The sequence below is a fragment of the Xylocopa sonorina genome, chromosome 1 (genome assembly GCF_050948175.1).
Source record: "Xylocopa sonorina isolate GNS202 chromosome 1, iyXylSono1_principal, whole genome shotgun sequence".
Classification (NCBI taxonomy): Eukaryota; Metazoa; Arthropoda; class Insecta; order Hymenoptera; family Apidae; genus Xylocopa; species Xylocopa sonorina.
Window position 1 is genome coordinate 5,880,710 of NC_135193.1, and position 20,261 is coordinate 5,900,970.

Here is a 20,261-nt window from a genome sequence, read left to right on the forward strand (position 1 = left end):
GAACGATGGAACGAAACTACCGTCTTGTAACTACCAATTCTTTCTGGACGTTCGAAATTCCCACTTAAAATTTCTCTTTCAAAGCCTGTCGAAGGAGCATCTTGGCGGTCCTTTAGAAAAACCAATCCTTACTCAGTTATGGAATGAAAATCATGTATTGGAAGATAGGAAGCGCAGTTCTCTCCGCAGAACAGAAGCAGCGAACGATCATTCGACACTGGCCATAATCCAGCTTGAAATCAGTAGTGAGAGCCGCGAAATCTCGAGGGATTAGCGTGATGGTGTTCGCGTTCTCTCCCTCTGTTTCCCTCTTTTCACCGTTCTCCGCGCGAATGTCGAAAATCAGACGCTCAGAGTGCGGTGAACGTCCACGGGATCGGTAACGTTATTGTTGTTGCTGTTGGTCCCGTTAAATGCCGAAATAAAGTAGAAAACGGCCGTGTTTTCGTACTGCGTTAACGACCGCGCTGCTACACGAGCCAGTCCAGTGAAATGGACTGTTTCACGGTGGCTCGATTGTAAAATAACTTCCCTGGCGTCCTCTGTAACGCGATCTTGTCCTTCCTCGATACCAAATTACCCTCGCAACAGTTTTCGAAGCTGCTGTTTCTAATTGGACGACGAGTTACAACCGCGGTGGAAGCGCCGGTTAGCGTCCCAGTCGGAGACTTTAACGAGTGGAATTTGAATGAAGGAAATCAGCCGTGAGACAATTATTAACGAGGCTGCAGTCGTTAGAGCGTTGTTAGAATTCTGTGGTTCAACGAAAAAGTTCGCTTCATTTATCTCTCGACGCTCGTACCGCTCGTAATTCCGTAAAAAAAAACGAAGAAGCGAACTTAACGTTGTACTGTTGCGAGTGGTAATTGAACGTATCACGCAACCGAAACGACAAATAATAACGTTAATTTAGCAATTACCATTGATGGTTTTGGAGGTACCTGTTGCTTGCCAATCGAACTTTTTATAAAACCACCCCCGTAATTGGTAATATCGTATTTCCTACTATATTTCGATTTTAAATATGGACACTCGATAAAATTCGATTGAATCACCTTCCGATTGAAATGTCGACCAATAAGAGTATTTATGATTCATTGGAAAACACTTGGATCTTCATTAAAAATTTGAAAGAAATCGAACGATTCGCTTAGTGTCTTCTAGAATAATTTAATTGCAATCATCAAAGTCAAATTTATAGTAGAGTATTTTCCTTGGTGGAATTACGTGGAACGGAAAATCTGAACGAGAAACGAACGTGCGAAATCCTGATACCCCGTAATATGGCTCGCAATTTATCGCAGTTAAATACGAGCCTATAACTCGCATGGCCGGTTAAAAATTTTCATTTACGCACATAATTCCTCCTCGTTTCATCTGTACGAGCTGCGATCGTAAAATAATCATCGCTGCCAGTTCGCACGCATTTACAATTCTCATTATAGCGCGTATTTAACCTTTTGCGCTCGAACTGCGACTCTCACTAGCCACGATGTTTCGCGTGGCAACTCGAGAGACGACAGTCCTTGTTTATGCTGGATTTCGTTATCTCCAGTTGATAGAAACGAAGCATTGGTTCGAGAATAGGTCCCTTAGGCTGTTTATATTTTCGATTGGAAAGTGACATTGTGACGTCAAATGGGGATTAAGATAAAATTTCTCTACGACTGTAGTCCTGAATACTGCGTGTCTAGCGTTAGTACAGTCTCGACGATCGTAGCAAGCACACGTGTCGCGAAGTTTTGCATCGCTCGTTTTCAAGTTCCAAGGCCTTATAAAAGTGGAAAGCAGCAATAAGATTGCCTCAAATGAAAGTGAGTTTGATCCTGAATTGATCAGAAACTTATTTGTCCACGATGGAATTGGTGATAGAGCAAGTGTAAACGGTGATGAAGATAGTTATGTAGTGTCGGGTGTTAGAAATAGAAAAATTATAGTGATAGACTTTGGAAGTGACTAAATCACGAGATCGCGAGGTGTAGAAAAAAGAGAAGAGTTGCGATCCTCAGAAGAGACGACGCGACGGTCTCACTCGACGCTGACAAGCTTGCGAGCGTTGGTTAAAGCTCGAATGGCTGTGAACGTTCAAACTTCTCGAGACAGAGGCACACGCGGAGAGGATCGAGCGCTGTTTGAATGTTATGTCATCCGTGGATGCTCAGACGCTTGTGGACACATTGCTGCGTACCGTACAATAGAGATACGTTCTACAAATGGCGCCCGTCCAATAGGAAGTGTCTCTATCTAAACGGGTCTAGATGACACTAGATAGAGCCGGTTCTCATTGAACAGCGATCACCGTCACTCATTCGCGTTAGAGCCCACACAATCGGACTGCGCCAAAGGGCTCGTTTATACACGTTAATCAAAATTGCGGTCCCGTTTTAGTGGATACAGTTGTCGTCCACCGTTACGATGTCGGTCAGCAATGAAACGTGCGCGGTGGATTTAAACGCGCGCCTCCGAACGGCACGCTGCGAATCTTTTTTCATCTCCTTCGCTTGCCCGTCGTATATAAAATTTTTATAGCAGCTGCAATGCACCAGATAATCTCTATCGTAAGCAGTATATCGTTCGATGGTTGCGACTGTATTCGCCTCGACTCGCGTTAGCTGTATCGGTGGAAATGTCGGATCGAAAGAGGGTCCCTCATCTATGTCACGAGATACCGCGCCACTGATTTCACCGTGGCGACTACAGTTGCACACAGTGGCGACTATTCTGTCGTTGATCGAATTGTTTGAATGTAATCCACGTCACAGATCTTCGTTCCCATCGGCGGAGGGGAAGCTTCGGGCTTCCCTTCGGTTTATCTGCTTAGGCGAGCGGCCCTGCCATTGCTCGTTCGAACAATACACCTTCGTTATAATAAGAACACGTCGATCCGTTTATCGAAATGAGAGAATTGAAAATAACCAGCTCGCCATGAATCCGCGACTTTGATCGTAACCCGGAATTTATTTAAAATATCAGTCGCACGCCCGTTTCCGTTACAAACCGTTCCGGTATCGGCGGAGTTTGCGCAACCGTATAAAAATTCGGGGCGTTATGTCACGATATATTCGATAAAATATGAAAGGCGACGGTTCATTTCAATATCCCGTCGTAAACATTCTCGTCGCAGTCGCCTATACCGACGATACCTCGACTCCGTACGAAAAAGTATATCATCCGCGTCATGGAAGTCGAATGAAGTTCTGCTCCCATTCTTCCGCGTTTTTCTACAATATCAGCGGTATTGTTGCTGTTTTCCAGACGCAGCAATTACCTGGATACTCCTTTGTCCCTTACAATGCGAGACACAATAGTCTTCCCGTATCTCTCTCAAGTACAATGACTTTCTCGATCTTTCTTTCGCTCGTCAATTTAGCAGATTGATTATGTCACTCAACCCTGTTTAACTCGCGGAGTGATTGTAAAAAAAAAAATCGTAGAATTGATACCACGATTCTAACGTGTGCGAATTGCATTTTCTGTCTGGAAGAAAAGTTTCATTAGAATCTAGCACGTCTGCGAGCGACACAATTCTCTCTTTTATATTTCCGATATAGCACGGCAATCGAGAGCCTTCAAATATCACTCGACCCATTTCAAAATGTCTCGGAGCCGTCAGTAATCGTTACGAAATCGAGGCGGGATCCGCAGCTTTCGCCAAGCAACGTCGTCAATCACACTTCAACGGGGATGGCAGATTCACCTTTTCCCGATTTCCTGCTCCTTTCCCCAGGAGAAGCCCGTGGTTGGCCGCGTTCCTCTCTCCGCTCTATTATTCTTACCGTATTTCCTTCGCTCCTCCGCCTGCTCGCGGCAAGGGGAACATTTTTTCCCGTCCTTTCTGCTTCCACATTTCCCCTGCCGCGAAGCAACACCGACTAATCAACCGCATCGTCGCACCAGGAATCCTGCGATATGACCAATTTCGCTCCCTAAGAACAGAGAGGGGTTCATATATTGCCCGTTAAGCCGACATTTTCTACACGCCTGCTCTTCTGACAATGGACAACCGGATTTGATTCCAGCAATCTTCTGGATACTTGCGCGTTCCAACCTTTCGCGGATAACGGATCGCCTTTGTTTAACGATCTCGTTAGAGTCGCGTTAATGGAAAATCAAATCCGACACGACGATATTTTTCTCGAATCCTGCGAACCAGCTTCATTGCCAGCAGAGTTTAAAAGATAATCACGATCGAATTCGAATGTGAAACGATTTTAGCCAGTGCGCAAAAATAAGGTCCGCCTTTCGAGAATAGTTCAAACAGTTGAGAATAGAGGTACGCGAAAAAAAACGTCGTGCTTGAAGCGTTAAAAAGGAGAGTTCAACAATAGCACATATTTTATGCCGCGTATCGATCGAACGTGTAACCCAGATTTCCAATGAGAAACCGGAAACTTTCTCACGATTGGATTTCCGAAAAAAAAAGAAGAATTTTAATTAATCCACGTGAACGACCAGGGTTCAATTGTGCGTCTGGACGACTTTTAATTAGCGCCGTAAGGGCACTGGATAATACAATTTTTACGGTTCGCTTCCGCTTTAATTAAACGAATTATCTTCATTTTTCAATAGATTATTACTTTGACTGTAAGTATAGATTAACTAATCCACCGATACCAAGACGTTTAAATGTTCAAGTAATATGTGAGTTAAAATTTGCCTCGAGTATCTCGTCCATTATGAATCCCTCGCTATATTATTTCATTCGATTAATTACATCGCATAAAGAAGTTCCAGATGGCGCGGTGAATGATTTAACAAAATACGCTCTCGCATATTTCATGCTCAGGCAAGACAATTTTTTATATTACCTCCCCTTGTTCCATCGATCGAGTTCAAGGCTCTGATTGCAATGCAACAAGGAGAGACTGTTTCCGTGGCGCGGCGTCGTGACTAGAAAAGAAATTCTAATTAAGGCTCGTCAACATCGCGAACTCATTATGCATGTAGCTGTTAATTAATAGCCGGCAGTGTTACAGAGAAATGAATAATGCAATACTTACGACCCGTTAGCGTGTTAATCAGCCAGCCGTCTGCGTGTACCAACCGATATGGAAACGTTACATGCTTCGATAAGCTTGGAAGTTGACGTTACTTGATGAGTTATTCCCTGCTTGTGACAAGACCACGTGCTGAAGTCACATTTCAAATTCGAGCCCCGGTTCCAAATAATATCGAACGTTGTTATTTCAGATGGCTCAATTAACCGTGGCACACCATGTTTGCGTACAAAGATTACTGGGGTATGAATGGATCAAGCGATGATTCGATAACCATGCGTTTCGAAATTGTTGATGAAATTAACGACAATGTCAACGTAGAACTGTTGAAAATATACACTTAAAAAAAATTCATTTTTGTCGATCAAAGGAACGACAAGATTACACTTCTACAAAACCAACGCGGTCCTTTTTAATCGTAGAAAGATTTTTAAACTGGCGAAAGATTCGAGTTACGCGTAACCACCAACAATTGCGCCCCTAACTTCTTCCGATCGAGAAACTAGCACCGTGAAAAAATATTCGTAATCATCAATAACCAATAGATGGAATCTCGCGCACACTCGAGCGTGGTTTATCTATCTTTGACGGGGTGGAAATAAATAAAAGTGCAGCGCGAACAGCGCTAGACGAACTGGGTCAGGTTAGATTGGCGGTACGATTGGTAACTTATGGAGTGCGTCGCTTTCTGCGAGCGCTGCCCACTGCGTTTCGAGAATTCCTGACGCGTGCCAGCGAACGAAGAGACTTCTTCGTATTGTGTCCATTATACGGGCAGCAATCAAAGATGAGAAAAGAGCGCGATAAGGGGATAAGGGACGGAATTAGCCGAAGTGTCGTCTTCGGAGACCACCGCGGAATCTTCAAGTAACCAACGACGCCGTGGTGAGTCGCGTTTCGGAGACGAAGTGGCTGCGCGCCGTCATGAATATGAATGAGCCGCGGAGGTGATATTCCGAAACGCGAAATAAAATAATTTCCACCTTCGCCCGGCACTTTGCTGTTTCACGGCTTCCCGAAGCACGTGGGATTAGGGCGACACGAAGGGTTGGCCCGGGATACGCTCGCTGAATGAGGGATTCGGCGGGTACGGCATTCTTTTATTGGGCTGTTGTCGGGAGCAGTTATTTTAGGAGGATAGAGGTTCGAATAAATTTGCTGTTTCTTTGCTGGAAGGAGATCAATGACCCTCCTGCTTCAGTCGCATTGATTAACGCATTCGATAATTGAGAGGAAGGTATACTTTTTCTGTGGAATTTTAAATCCTGCAAAACTGGTTGGATTAACTTTATACGTGTACGTCTGTGATATAGGAAAGTAACAATTCTACTAAATTGCATCCATTCTCGACTTCTTGTATACTTATTTTATTGAAATATTTTAATGCATCGGAAAGTAGTTCGATTAGCCGGATGAAAGCTTTACTAGCGCGATATTCTTCTTTCGAATCGAAAATGAAATATTTTGCATAAAATAATGATTGCAAAAAAATGAAGATTTATTTTGTTTAGTATTTTCGAGTCGAGTTTCTCCGTTTCATTCATTAATTTGTAGATCTGAAACAGGACCGTATTTTCTATCAAAAGCCATACTGTATAACAATTCAATTTGTAGTTAATTTCATGCTATTTTGAATCTAGTTAAGCTGTGTAATCAATTACGATATGTTACAACTGACTGAGCTTCCTAATTCTGAATTAATTTCTACATCGAACAATGGGCATTGTTACATGACACAACAGAGGTTGCTCAAATTATTTAGGGTGTATGAATAGATGATTCATGTTATCGATTCTCGCTTATATAGCAGGTATATCGTATAAAAACAGTCAGATAAAATAAATACGCTCGATAACGTTGTCAATAGTCGCATCAGATATCTGGCGCACTTCGAAAATTCTGCTAGTTGGCCTAAATTGAATTTGATCTAGGTTAGATTAGTTGGACAAGATTGGTGAGTTACGTCAGTTTGATATGGGTTGGGCTGACTAGATAACTTTTGATTACTTATACCAGTAAAGTACATTACATCTACTGAATAGTTTAAACTTGACTGGGTCAGTTACGTGGTTAGGATCAAGCAAAGTAAGTTAAATTCCCTGTCACGTAAATTAATTTTATCCATACGCTACCAGCTTGTGTAACTTAAGTGCACACATGTTTCAACGCGCTTCTACACATCGGTCTCCATCAAACGTCGAATCTTAAACGATTCAAAAAAAGTTTGAATCACTCGATTAGCTTACAGCAACTATCGTCGCGCATCGATTTCCGTCAGCGTTCATGTTAAACGTTAAAAAAAAAAAAAAATAGCTAAATCGATGCGACCGTTCGAACCCCTCGATTTATCCAATATCGCAATTTAACATTCATCGCGGACCATAGGGCATTATTTATTCCCAACGAGAGAAAGAATCTGCGGTGGAGGAACGAGGTCGCCGGGTGGCAGGATATTCGTGGGAATGACAGTTGGTAGGGAGCGTTGAATAGTTAGTAAACGTTAAGTACAGAGCGGTGTATCGGCGCGCAGAGTACGTGGCATACAGTATCGGGTTCTACGTTTCCAAGCTCTGCTCCTCAATCTCCTCTGGATATCACATTTAAATGGCACTTATTTACCCGCCGGCTAAAGTGACAAGTCCTGTTACTCCTGCGGTGAAGAACACGCCATCCTCGTTTCCTTCAGCCTGATTCTAAAGCTTCACTTCCTGCCGCTATTATCCTCCGCTCATTCCTGCCAATGGGTTTCCATTCCCTATGGCTTTAGCTGTTCCACTTACAAGTCGCACTCGGATGAGGGAAATTGAATTAGACTTGCCGCTCATAATTGTTCGCCTGTGGCTTTTCTATGCCTCTTCTGTTAATAGTTTCTATCTTCTATGACGACGTTCGATTCGCTTCTATTTCAATTCGCTGAATTCCACGGTCTGATCCAATCGATCTCGAATAATCGCGCGTTACTGGCCGTGATGGAAATTCGTTTGCACGCGACAGATTCTGCTCTTAGTGCTCTAAAATTTGAAAGGATTACGTTGTAAAGGATAATAATGATATTCATTTGCGCCAAAAAAGGTAGACATCCCACGACGCTTTATGTATTGTGGCTGATGTACACGCTCTTGCAACATCCCCGTCGATGAGCCACGGACTACCCCTGAAACGCTTTCAGAAATAATGATGACCGCCTTCCTTCTTCCACTTTCTTTTCTCTCCCCTATTTCCTTTTTATCTGGCCTCCCTCGCCTCGTTGGGTTTTCATTTATTGCCTGATTTATCGTCGACGGTACGACGCGGCGAATATATTTTATCTCCGTCGAATTTGATCCTGAAATACGGCGCGGCAACGCAGGAACAGCCCCGCGACGGGAATTTATGCAAAGACCCTTAAACGCACGACGCTCGCGAAGAATTATCAATATGCAATTAACAGCCACCGCCCACGACGGCTCTTGTCGCGTTGATTTTAACGAACTTCCGGTTCGTTTCTCGATCAATCTGGTCCCTGGACGCGTGCAGTCACTCACCATTACTATCAACGTATGACAGGTTAAAAAGAAATGTGTTTAAATATATGCAATTAAAATATAATTAGCGCGTAACGATCAAGGGAAGGTGAGAATATCGTTAAATTAGGTCTACGTTGCGCAAAGCAAAGAAATTGGTCTAGTTGAAGCCCCACTAATTATGCAAGTAAATTTAAAGCTGAAGACACTTGGCGCTCCGGAAGTAATGAATAGAGAGTCGACATAAAGCAGATAGGAGTAACTTTGCACTAAAGCTTGATAGCTCAAGACGCATTGAAGTAGTTTGGCCGTGGCGCGGCTTAGTCATAATGTTTTCTTCTATAAGCGAAGTTACTCGCGTTCCTAGAATGTCTGGCGAGAGGAAGCTCACGATTTTCATAAGTCTCCTGGCGCGTTTTCCGAAATAAGACCGGGGGTCACGTATGCCTCGATCGTAGCTCGTTAAAATTCCGTTCCGACCTCGCGAGGACGCGCGAGGACGCCCGGTGACGATCGTGGCGAACCGGAAGGAACGTTCCCGGCAGCCTGGGATAATCTCGCGGCACGGATTATTGAGCACGTTCGGCGCAAGTTCCTTTTTCCGTTTGCCTCGGATAAACCAATAAACTCTAACTTCATTTAAGGTAAACCCTTACGAGCTTCATGCCCCGCGGCGCGATTCGACCTGCCCGGTGATTTCGCCCATTCGAAAATCTCGTTTCACACCCGGCGAACGAGCCGATTAAAAGTTTTCTGGAAGGCTTTAAAGAACTTTTGTATCCATATTCCCGCGGACCGCGAACGTTCACAGTCGAACGGCAACGCTATTATCGATCGCTACTTGCGCGTATCGCGTGGCTACCCTCGCTATTTATACAACACACTTTCCGGGTAACCAGCTGCATTATAAATCTTCGTCACAATGAGCTTTGATTCCTAACAGGGTGAAAGGATAGGGGGCGGGGAAACCCAGCGCGAGGACTCTACTCCTCTCCGAGAGGGGGAGGGAAGTTCGCGAGTGAAACGGGCTTTCGACAATGCACGGGTATAAATAATTGATCCTCGAGGAGCGTAACTTTCGACAGACCCGTAACTAGCTCCCTCCCCACCATTGGTTTCCTTTAATATAATCAATTTCGAATAAAAAGCGGCGGCTCGTTTCCATGCAACTGGCCGGAATCGAGTTTCAATCCAGCTACCCGGCCACCCTTCCTCGAGGGTGCTGTATCGGTTGTAAAGTTTGTCATTTCCGATTCGAGAATGTTCTTCACGGTTCCGTCTGAATATCGCGCGGCCTTAACCGTTTTTCGAACGTTCCACCGTGGCGCATTTGAACGATCGAAGGAGGAAGTTCCTCCTGGGCTGTTCGGTGAAACGGCGCGCGTACGAACAATCGACAGCGTTATCTCGCGGAAAATCTCGTCCCGTCGGAATATCCGGTGAGAATGGTTGATTCGACTGCTAACCTCCCACCCTCCCTCCCCTCTGACCGCGGTTTCGCGGAGACAGTTCGTAAGGGACACTGGCTCCGATTCGTCTGCACGGTCTGCAGTTCATTGCCCAGCATGAATAAAACTACTCGTCGAACGGCTCCCAGCAATTCGGGAATAAAATTTTACAGGATCCTGTAAAAGTTTATGTACCAATCGATTCGCGGGAGTTTCCGTTGGAATCGCGTTATCCGGGAATTTCTTCGCGCGTGTACGGCTCGCCTGTCGGGAACGTTCGCGGCTGCCGCCAGTGCGAATTGAAATCATCCCTTTCGCGTTCGACCGCTCGGCTTATTGCATCGTTTTACGATTTTATTAAATGATCTCGCGCAGGAGTTCGCGGCGACAAGCGTGTTGAACGAACGTGGAACGCCCCATCGAACGGCGACGCGATAAATCCATCCGAGGAGAGTAATAGAGCACTTTAACTTCCGCAAAATTTTAGCAGGACGTTGCAATTCAGGGAACGTAGCAAGAAACGAACTTTCGCACGCAACCGTTACGTGGCGGCGGGAAAGAAGTGAAAGACGAAGGAAAGCTTTGCCAATTAGGAACTCGGTTACCCTACTTTTTTCGCCCCGAGCCCCGACGCGGAAACATTCTGACTAACGACCACTGTCTAATAGACACTGATGCTGACAAGAAAAATAGCGCAAACAGAGAAACCCGCGGGGCATTCGGATCACCTTTTAAGCGGGCGAATTTTTCGAAAGGCCCCTGCGGTTTTCGGTGAACGGTTAAGATTGATGGCGTGTGCTGAGAAAACAGCACTCCCCGTAGGGTGGACGCGTAGCAGCGGACCACGGTAGTTTTCGAAGAAAGGAGACCTTTCTAATTTCCTTTAATGACATCGCGAGTGTTTAACGTGGTTTAAAAAACAAAGAACCAAGACCCGTCCACACTCGGCCGAGACGAAAGGATTTCTTCGAGCGAGAAACGCTGTCTCGCCGATAATAAGTATAAAAAGGTGTTTAACTCGATGGGTTATTTGATCTTGCCAGACAACCTGGCAATTATTCGAAATCGCCGAGGGAAACTAAATAGAACGAAAGAAACGAGAAGCGGCAGAAGTTCGTGGAAGTAAATCGGAAACGCGAAAATTGGGAAACTGAATGCCGCTGGTAGAAAACCAGCGAGAAAATAGGAGTACTCGTTCCGGACTTACAAGTGTTCGAAACTTCAGCCCAGGCACAATCAGAGATCGCAACAATGACGCGTTACGTCCCGCATTTCTCATTATTCTCCCTCGAATGCGAGAAACGAAATCCCTTGTATATGCACCTATTACGGTATCCAGAATCTCGAAATAAAAGCGAATCGAGACAAGACGCGTAACTGTGATCTCTACAAATTTCTGGTAGCTTTGGATTACTTTGACGCAAAGTGATCGAAAAATCTAGAGTATCTGAACACTCTGTGGATATAATGATTCGTATCGATCGCATAGAAGTTCAGAATTAAAAAAAAAAAGGGTATGAATAATATATGTAATGCATTTCAGAAATAGCTTCAGAACAGTTCGATTAACAGGATATTTCGAGCGTCCAAATATATCAAGTCTAGAGTATCGATTAATCATTGAATGCTCGTGCTATTATTATTTTCACACCGTTATCTTGAGTCAACTGTAATGGCCGGGTCGCAGCGGTTTTTGTGGAAATCGTTCGCGACTGGACGGGCGCCGATTGAAATGCACGTTCGTTAACCACCTGTTATTAAATTGCGGGCAACAATTACGAGCAGGAGCGTTAGCTAGCTCCGCATTGTTCTACTTACCGTAGCTGGCAACGTGTCACAGCGTCCACTCATCGCGCGAGTATCGTTCCAACGCCGCCGGCGTCGAATATGGGGAGCGTGCGTGTACACAGATTTGCCTTAATCAAAGTCTGTTAATCAGCTTGATAATAACTTGCAGGAAACGTGCTCGCGAATATTGGCCGCAGCCGCCACCGATTCCCCGACGCGTAATCGTTACAGGTATTGTTCCCGAATGAAAGATGCCAGGCGTCCGCGTTAATTACGCTCGTCTATCCTTTTTTGGCGACGAAACAGGGATCACGCTGGCGGTGTAATAAAGTCTTGGCCTGATTTCTCCGCCAAAAATGCTATGATTCACAGTACGATGGGTATATTTAATTAATCCGTCGACTATTCCAAAGTATTCATCCACGAATATCCGCGCCGATGCACGTTTGTCGCAAATTTCCATTCAACCACGCCACCGTTCCAATATAATAATATAATTCCCCTCGCACCACCCGTTACCACCCGCCCTACCCGACGGTCTCGTTTATTCCTTCTTCGCGAATACGTTGAATACTCGCTTTGCATCGTTAGCGAGCGTATTGCACCAGCCTCAGCGTGAAATCGGCTTCATCCGAGATATTATTAAAAACGAGGATCGTTCAAGATTTTCATTAAACCCGTCAATTTCGTCTTAAACGCGTTAACAAATAGACGGCTGCGTAATGGCCGTTATTAATCTTTCACTTATTTATCGTACTCTTTTTCGACTCGTTATTTAAAACTCGCTTCCTCGAGCTTTCTCTCCTTCCTTGACCCCGTCTCACAATACGTTCTGGATACCTTTATTATCATTAATTGTCTTGCATCTGAAAAGTGTTGGAGAATGACAGGATGAAGTTGTGGGGTACGATAATACTCTTAATTATCCGTTCACCAGGAAACGTAATACCACCACGATATTATGTCTCTCTTTTTTCTTTTTACCTCATACACGTCGGTGCGCAGTATGAAATTTGAACTTTATCGTCAAGCTTTGCAACAAAGTCTGAAAGAAATTAGAAACGGAGTAGAGATTGCTGGGATAACCCTGTGATAAAAAGAATCGCGACGACAATGGAAGATAGTAAATTTTACGAGAAAAGGCTGAACAAACAAATATACCTTATTTGATTTATTTTATTTCCAACCGATGGATTTATCGGAAACAGATGTTTGTGGATGTGACATACTTCGCCGGTTCCCGCAAATATTACACTATTCGTGCTGCTTGTAAAGACATATTTCCTCCGGTGATTACATAACTTCGATTTCCAATAAATCCTGCATGTTTCTTTTAACCATCCCTCTAAGTAGAAATACCCTGAATGGAGATCGGGGGAAAAAGCGAGTCTCGATCGCGAGTTTCCGTAGACACTCTTACTTTTAAATGAAGTCGAGTCCAGTCAAAGGATACGCGTTACAATTTCTATCGCAATTTACAGGCTCGCTCGAAAGAGCTGTAAGCGAACGCTTGCTCGTTTCATTCGTGGCATTCCATTAATCACTGAGGATCCGGTGTAAACGTTTTAATTATGCACCGACGATTCATCGTCCTCCTGTTATCGATGCTGGTTCGTTGATACGCGCATATAGCGGTCCCTTGACAGTCATTAATCCGTTCAAGTAGGTCATCTTCCCAAGCAGTTTCCCCATCGAGTGTAGCTATAAACTGTACCTAATAACCAAGCAACTGCGATAAGCTTGTCAGTAGTAATCAAGACGAAGACGCGACGATCACCGCTTCAACGTGCAATCTACGGGAACGTACGTTCGCCAAAGCACGATTCGTTCTGCTGTTTCTTCTCTTTATTAATCCACTACTTCGCGACGATAATATTACTCGTGTCCTGTAAAAGCAGAGTATAACAACTTCCGTTCCTTCCAAGCATTCTCCTATCGCAAATTAAACGAGTCTTTCTGCCTGCCACACGAGTCGCGGGTATCTTAATTTACGCGGCGAATTATCGCATATCCAAGTATAACCGACGTAATTAACAGTGTTCCGCGTTTCGTCTTGGTGGCCTGAAAAGAGTTAAAAGTAACTCGTCCTTTCTCCGAAGTTGGTCTCTCTCGCTGTTTCTTTCACCCCCCCCCCCCCCCCCTCCCATCCTCTTCAACCCCTTTGCGCCTTCTTAGCCCTCTCGTTTCGCCCTGTCTCCCGGTATTTCTCGTTTTCCATGGGTTCTTTGCGCCCATAAATAATTCAGGTGCTCGGGACGTCGTAAAAGGCATTAACGAAGGCAAAAGCTTTTAAGGACGGCCCCCTGGTTGAATCCTGAACTCGTTACGCGGCTCTTACGATAATAATTTGCAATCTCTGCCAACCGGGTTCATTGTTCAACGATACACGGTATTTACGTTCGGGCCGGGGCGATATTTTGTTCCTGCTCGGTTTTTCTTTTTTTCTTTTTTTTTTCCACCCTCTTTTTTCTCTTCTCTCATCGTTCCACGCACGATAACGAAACTTTGTTTCATCCACTCGCAACCTCAGCCCGGGGTTTTTCATTATTGCCCGCTCGTTTGCCTCCCGTAACAATTTTCGCGCTCAAGCTATTGCTTTGTGGGGGAAATATTTTTAAACCCGGAACGGAGCGAAGTTTCGCTGTTTCGCCCGCGGAACTTTCGCAAAACGAACCTTTCTTTGGAGCAATTCCGAATATCGCGGATTCGTTTCGCGTGTTCGTTCGGAAGAATCTGGAAAATAGGCGATGAGGGTCGAAGTCCGACGGATTTCACGATAACGGTGTATTTTGTGGCATTTAAGTTTTGTTATCTGCTAGCTGTGGAGGGTAGAATGGAAGGAAAATCGTTTTGCAAGGGGCCTGCCAGCGGACCCATAAGTAAGGCTAGCTTCCAGAGATCCCTGCTTTGAACGCAGGAATGGCGGAGCTCCTACTTCCATAGTTTCCCTTGAGTAGAAGCTTTACAGTGCTCGAGGATATAGTTCCCTGTAATCTGCAGTAACCACGTGACTTGGTTGGTTTAAGATATAATTACACGATCTGATAAGCTATGCAAAGCAGCGGGTGACGTAAGTGCAGGAAAAGTTACAAAAGTGCCGGTAATGCGTGTGGAAAATAATGAGAGGGAGGGATCTGATTAAGTATGAAGTCGAAAATGGCGCCTGTTTGGTCTTGATTTAGATCAGCACGTTCGAGTGGACGTGGTTGAAAATCTTTCGCTAGGATTTTATGATTTAACGGAGAGTCGTACGGTTTTTATATCATTGGAGCTTTGGCCGCCGTAAAGTATTATTGACCTGACGCAGATTACGTATAGCGCGAGCTTAATCTCGGCAGCAAGCCTGCTACAGGCAGATATGGATAGCGGAGCCAGGTCAGGTCTTTTTTATGGTACAAGGAAGCGGTTAGCTAAATAATATGTTGGTGCACCGAAATTGTCGAGTTACATTTAACTTTAATTACGTTTGTACGTGTGTGTACGAGCAGTAACGCTGTTTAAATTTGCTTTACAGATTCTGACCTACCCAGGTTCGCAGAAGAAATTCAAAACGTGACCGTGAGCAAGGGTCGAGACGCTTTGTTAGCCTGTATAGTGGACAATCTTCGATCATATAAGGTGAGAGGCGTATATCGTGCTTTAAAATATTTAAACCACACACCAGGGAACAGGATTTGCCGCGCGCTGTGAATATAAAACATTCTTGGGTAATTAACTCTGGACATGATTAATGGAACCGTGAAATTTAGCTAAGAAAACGTGATAGCTATACCATTAGCTTGATCAGCGTATTTCAAATACGATGTTTGGCGAACTTTCCTAACTACCTAGCCTTGAAATTGGTATACTCCATTCTCGCGATAGAAAATTATGCTGGGCGAACATGACTTCTAAAAAGTAAAAATAAAATATTTCCATTATGGCTGTTTCGCCCGCGTAAAACGTAACTGCAAACGCAATAACTTCCGTTTAATGCGGATACTTTTGAAAATAAGCTGAATAGAACAGCGCAATTTTTGTGTACCACCTGAAACACCTTACTGCGAGAGTAAGCCGCGGCGATGTTTTAATAAAATTCTGTCAGATTCACGATCATCGAAATGCAGTCAGAGGGTAAAGAGTTAAACGTCCGTAACATTCATAACAGCGTTTCCTTTTAGAAAGAAATTACATTCTACCTAAATTTTTGCTTCTCATTACACATAAAATAATTCTGACCGTGGAACTCTATTTAATTTCTCTGACTAAATGTTATTTCATTAAAAACCCCCCCGCGCATCGAGCGAGGTACACCCAACTTTCTCTCATAAGAGACAACTGATATTATCGGTTAATATCAGTACGAAACTAATAAAAAAGCTGATGGCGTTCGTTGAGCAAAGAAGCATAATACAACCATATTTAATATACGACAATAACACCACCATTGCGTCTGTCAAGTCACTCCCTCCAATCTCCGTTTTCTTTGTCCATACACGAAACACGCGTGAAAGTCGTCGAATAAACACGCGTTGGAATCTACGAGTGTTATCTCGTGTCTCGATACAAATTTCCGGGAACTTCGCTTCCGCGTATCCCTGCGAGCGATATTATATCCACGGACGAATAAACGTCTCGCGAAACTTCGTCATTAAACGAAGGTCTTTCGCGTGGGGTGGCAACCGAGCGAAGCCGGTCCCGGCTTCAGTGGTAATTCTAACCGTGACTCGCAACAACGTCAATTTCAGCCGGCTGGCTCGTTCGTTACGCCAATGGAAATACATCACGGATCACGTCACGTTGAATTATTAAAGTAATACAGTAACGACGGAGGTTCGCGCGATCCCCATCTAGCCGATCTGGTACAGTCTGTGCGCGTAAAGAAGCGTCGCTCTACCGACCACCCCCTACAGAGGGTTGACGTTCCCCAGACGGAGTTACCAGGAACAAGGAACACGCTGCTCTGCTAAAAATTATCGCCCGTCTGTTTCTTAACGTGCCTGGAATATTGTATTGCCGAACTTGGGATGTCAAACGGATGACAAATACTTGAAGTTAGAAGGGGTTGTTGCAGGCTTCGGTCTCGCTTCGCGTGTTCTTAACATGTGACTCAGTGGAAGTGATCGAAAGTGCGGAAACTGTGCAGTGTTTAATTAGAAATTGGTCTCAGCGAGCAAATGTGGTTCCAATGTGATCGAACATGATTGAAGTTGAATCGTTTCGCGTTCGAGATCATTTCTGGCTAGCGTTCTCATTTACGTCGAAAGCTTAGCGACGAGGGGAAGAAAATGGGGCAGCTTCTAAGCCTTCTTACACTTACCCCTCTATTCGCTATATCCTATAGGTTTCGAAAACCCACGAAGGATATAGAATACAAGCCAGCTATTGTGTCGGATTAAGCGGGCGATACGAAAGAAACGACGTTGCGCAGGGTGTTCTAAGCTTGGTGGAGGCGAACTTTCCGCGTCGAATGCGTCAGAGATGTACGCGCGAGCAACCCTGTAATCGAAGTTACGATTCGGTACCAATTTCTCATATTTTCTGTCTCTGACTTGATTATCGTAAATGCGTTTCACAGTGACATCGATATCGTTCCCAACTGACGACGCAGAATTTAATCCAATCCCGTCGTTCTCCCTGTATCTAGATCTGTGAAACGATTATCCCAGTTGGCATTACGTTGTTACATAATCCTTGTGATGTTTCTCGTATTAATCCCACATTACAAATCTCCATGTTGCCATTCCGCGTACACTCTCCAATTATGCTTAGCTTTCCCCGTGGATTTCCATGAATTATGTTTGATCATTAGGGACAAAGCTTCTTACGATGTGCGTAGGGGCATGCGACGATGCTAGACGAATTAAATGCCACGCCTTCTTGGTTTCCCCAGATCGAGTATTTGTAACGTTATTTTCGTATACTTGCGAAGATTTGATAAACTGTATTTCGAAGAATTTTAGAAAAATAATAGCAATTAATGGTTTTTCAGTAACTTACGTGCACTGACTGTTCAATGTGTTCTAATAAGCGTTACGGTAAAGTAAAAAATAATTTAAAGCGGAGGAAGGTTTAGATTCAACATTGGCAAGAAAAATTGCTGAAAATGACGTTCAAATACCTCTCACGGGAAAATTTTTTAATAACCTAAGTAATGAAGCTGATATTCAAGTGACGAAGATAAATGGTGTTTCCTATAGGGTATATACAACTTTCCGCGAGCTTACTTTCCTCCATTAGACGTTCGCATTTTCCAGTGAATTTTATCAATGAAATGATAAATGTTAAATATAAGTATACTGGAAAAATTTATAAAATTCTTAATTACGGTTTTATACTATCGTCAACCATTAAATAAATTTCAAACTTAAATATATTACATTCATTATTATCAATGAAAAAGACGCAATATTTAATCATATCTAATATTCACTTCATGTGTTGCATATTTAAAGCCTACGGTAAGAGTGTAGTTTCGTCTTCTGGTATTTAATTATGCAAAATATTCCTTCAAGCACGCTTGCAATTAATTTAAACAAAATATTTAAGTATTAACAAGAAATCCCCTAATAGCACACGTTTAACATACAAGTATTCCTTCCCTTTATTAATTTTGCAAAAATGTTTCCTTAATATTACAACGCTGTATAGCGGCTGCTATGAAATTACAACGAGCCACAAAAATATTCAGAAACTGCACGGTACAAGGTGTCGTAAATATGTCGCGTAAAATCGGAAGGAAATTTCCCATCAAGAATTTATTTCCTCCTTTGAAGAAACATTACCTTATCCTACGCAAACTTCAAGTACATGCCCACGGATGTTTGTTTTAGGTGGCATGGGTGCGCGTCGATACACAGACTATCTTGTCCATCCACCATAATGTCATCACGCAAAACCCACGGATCTCGTTGTCGTACAACGACCATCGTACGTGGTACCTTCACATAAAGAAGGTCGAAGAAGTGGATCGTGGATGGTACATGTGTCAAGTGAACACGGACCCGATGAGAAGTCGGCAGGGCTACCTGCAGGTTGTAGGTAAGCTCGTTAACGCAGCGTTGCGTTACTGAAATTTATAACGTGCGCATGAATTACGTTACTCCTGACTTTTCACTCGAAATAAGCTCGCGACGAGATAGAGACAACTGATATTGTCGGTGTTTCGTTTGAGGCAATATACTTCTTGGAAAAGTTGTTAAGCTAATCGTCTCCCGCAGTGATCGAATAGGAGGGAAACGTTAAGCTAAACTGTGGCAACAATCGTGTATCCAGCATTAGTCAGTTCGATTCAGTTAGTCTCCGAAGCAATCTCTAGCTAGTTGTTAAACTGGGTTAGAAGTCATCAGGCATCCAATATTCAATCAACAACCGAAGTACTTAGGCTTCCATAAGCTTAGCAAGCGATTAGGTTTACGTTTCAATTGGAAGATGTTAACAATGCTGTTTAACAACGCTATTCAATGCAGAGAGTTATGAAGTTCAATTAAAATGTCGTACACACGTTTTATTTTCAACGCGCGCAACGAATCGTACTTGTTAACATATTTTATTTTATCAGGATTAAATATCGAAACTCATCACACGCGATATCATGTAGTCACCGCTATTAATTTTGATAAAGTTCATTTCAGATGCGACATTGAATTAACGACAGATTTAGACCTTGCACGGTCGGTTAAGCAAATTTTCGCTAATGCCTTGCTTATCAGTAATGCCTTCTATCTAAATAACGACTCGATCACGTGAATTATAATTAATCCTGTACGTAGACTCTAGATGGTGCGATCAACCTTGCAGCTAATTATTTCGCAAAATAGCGAAATCGTGCAAATAATGGAGGAAATATCAGCATTCGATAATTCTGGCACGTGATATATTGCCATCTGGAGCAGAAAATTTATTTCGCGATATTCAACTTTTGTTTTCCCCCACGAAATAAATCCATGAAACGAATCTATGAGATAAATAAGTTTCCAGTAGAGTAAAAAATGGAAAATCGAGGGAGGTCGTTAAGTTAGCATTGATCTCTTCGAGGCACGATACAAAAGATGAGAACTTGATCTCTCCGTGGAATGCGAAAGGCGATTGTTCATTCGATGGCGGCTTTTCTTTATTGCAGTACCACCCTCCATCATCACTAAGGAGACCAGCACAGACATGGTAGTCCGCGAGGGGTCGAACGTAACGTTGACGTGTAAAGCTTCAGGATATCCGGAGCCTTACGTCATGTGGCGCCGGGAGGATGGAAAGAACATAAACTACAACGGGGAAAGCGGTGAGTTTGGATCAATCGTTCTTTCTTGACTTTTATTGACGTTCGAACATGGCGATCGTAGCTTTCGAAACTTAAGAACAGTTTAATCGGCAGCTCGATACAATTTAATAGCGGTTTGATCAAATTTTTAGAACAAAAATTGAGGTACCTTTATACCTTTTTCTTTTTGCGAAAGTTGCGTTGAAAGTTCAATGACGGTGGTTAAAAATCCACTCAAGAACATTCCATATAATTTACAATAATTGTTCTCCAAACTTCCCTTCCTTCT

The 20,261-nt window shown here is 43.5% G+C and overlaps 1 protein-coding gene across 4 annotated transcripts in view; it reads left to right on the forward strand.

Moving 5' to 3' along the window:
• The window catches only part of LOC143423976 (neurotrimin), a 173,032-nt gene that overhangs the window by 128,092 nt on the left and 24,679 nt on the right, over positions 1-20,261 (forward strand). For all 4 annotated transcript variants that reach the window (XM_076895704.1, XM_076895730.1, XM_076895712.1 and 1 more), the window contains exons 3-5: positions 15,251-15,354; positions 18,549-18,756; positions 19,838-19,993. In XM_076895704.1, coding sequence (XP_076751819.1) covers positions 15,251-15,354; positions 18,549-18,756; positions 19,838-19,993 — 468 coding nt within the window. The remainder of the gene's footprint in view (positions 1-15,250; positions 15,355-18,548; positions 18,757-19,837; positions 19,994-20,261) is intronic.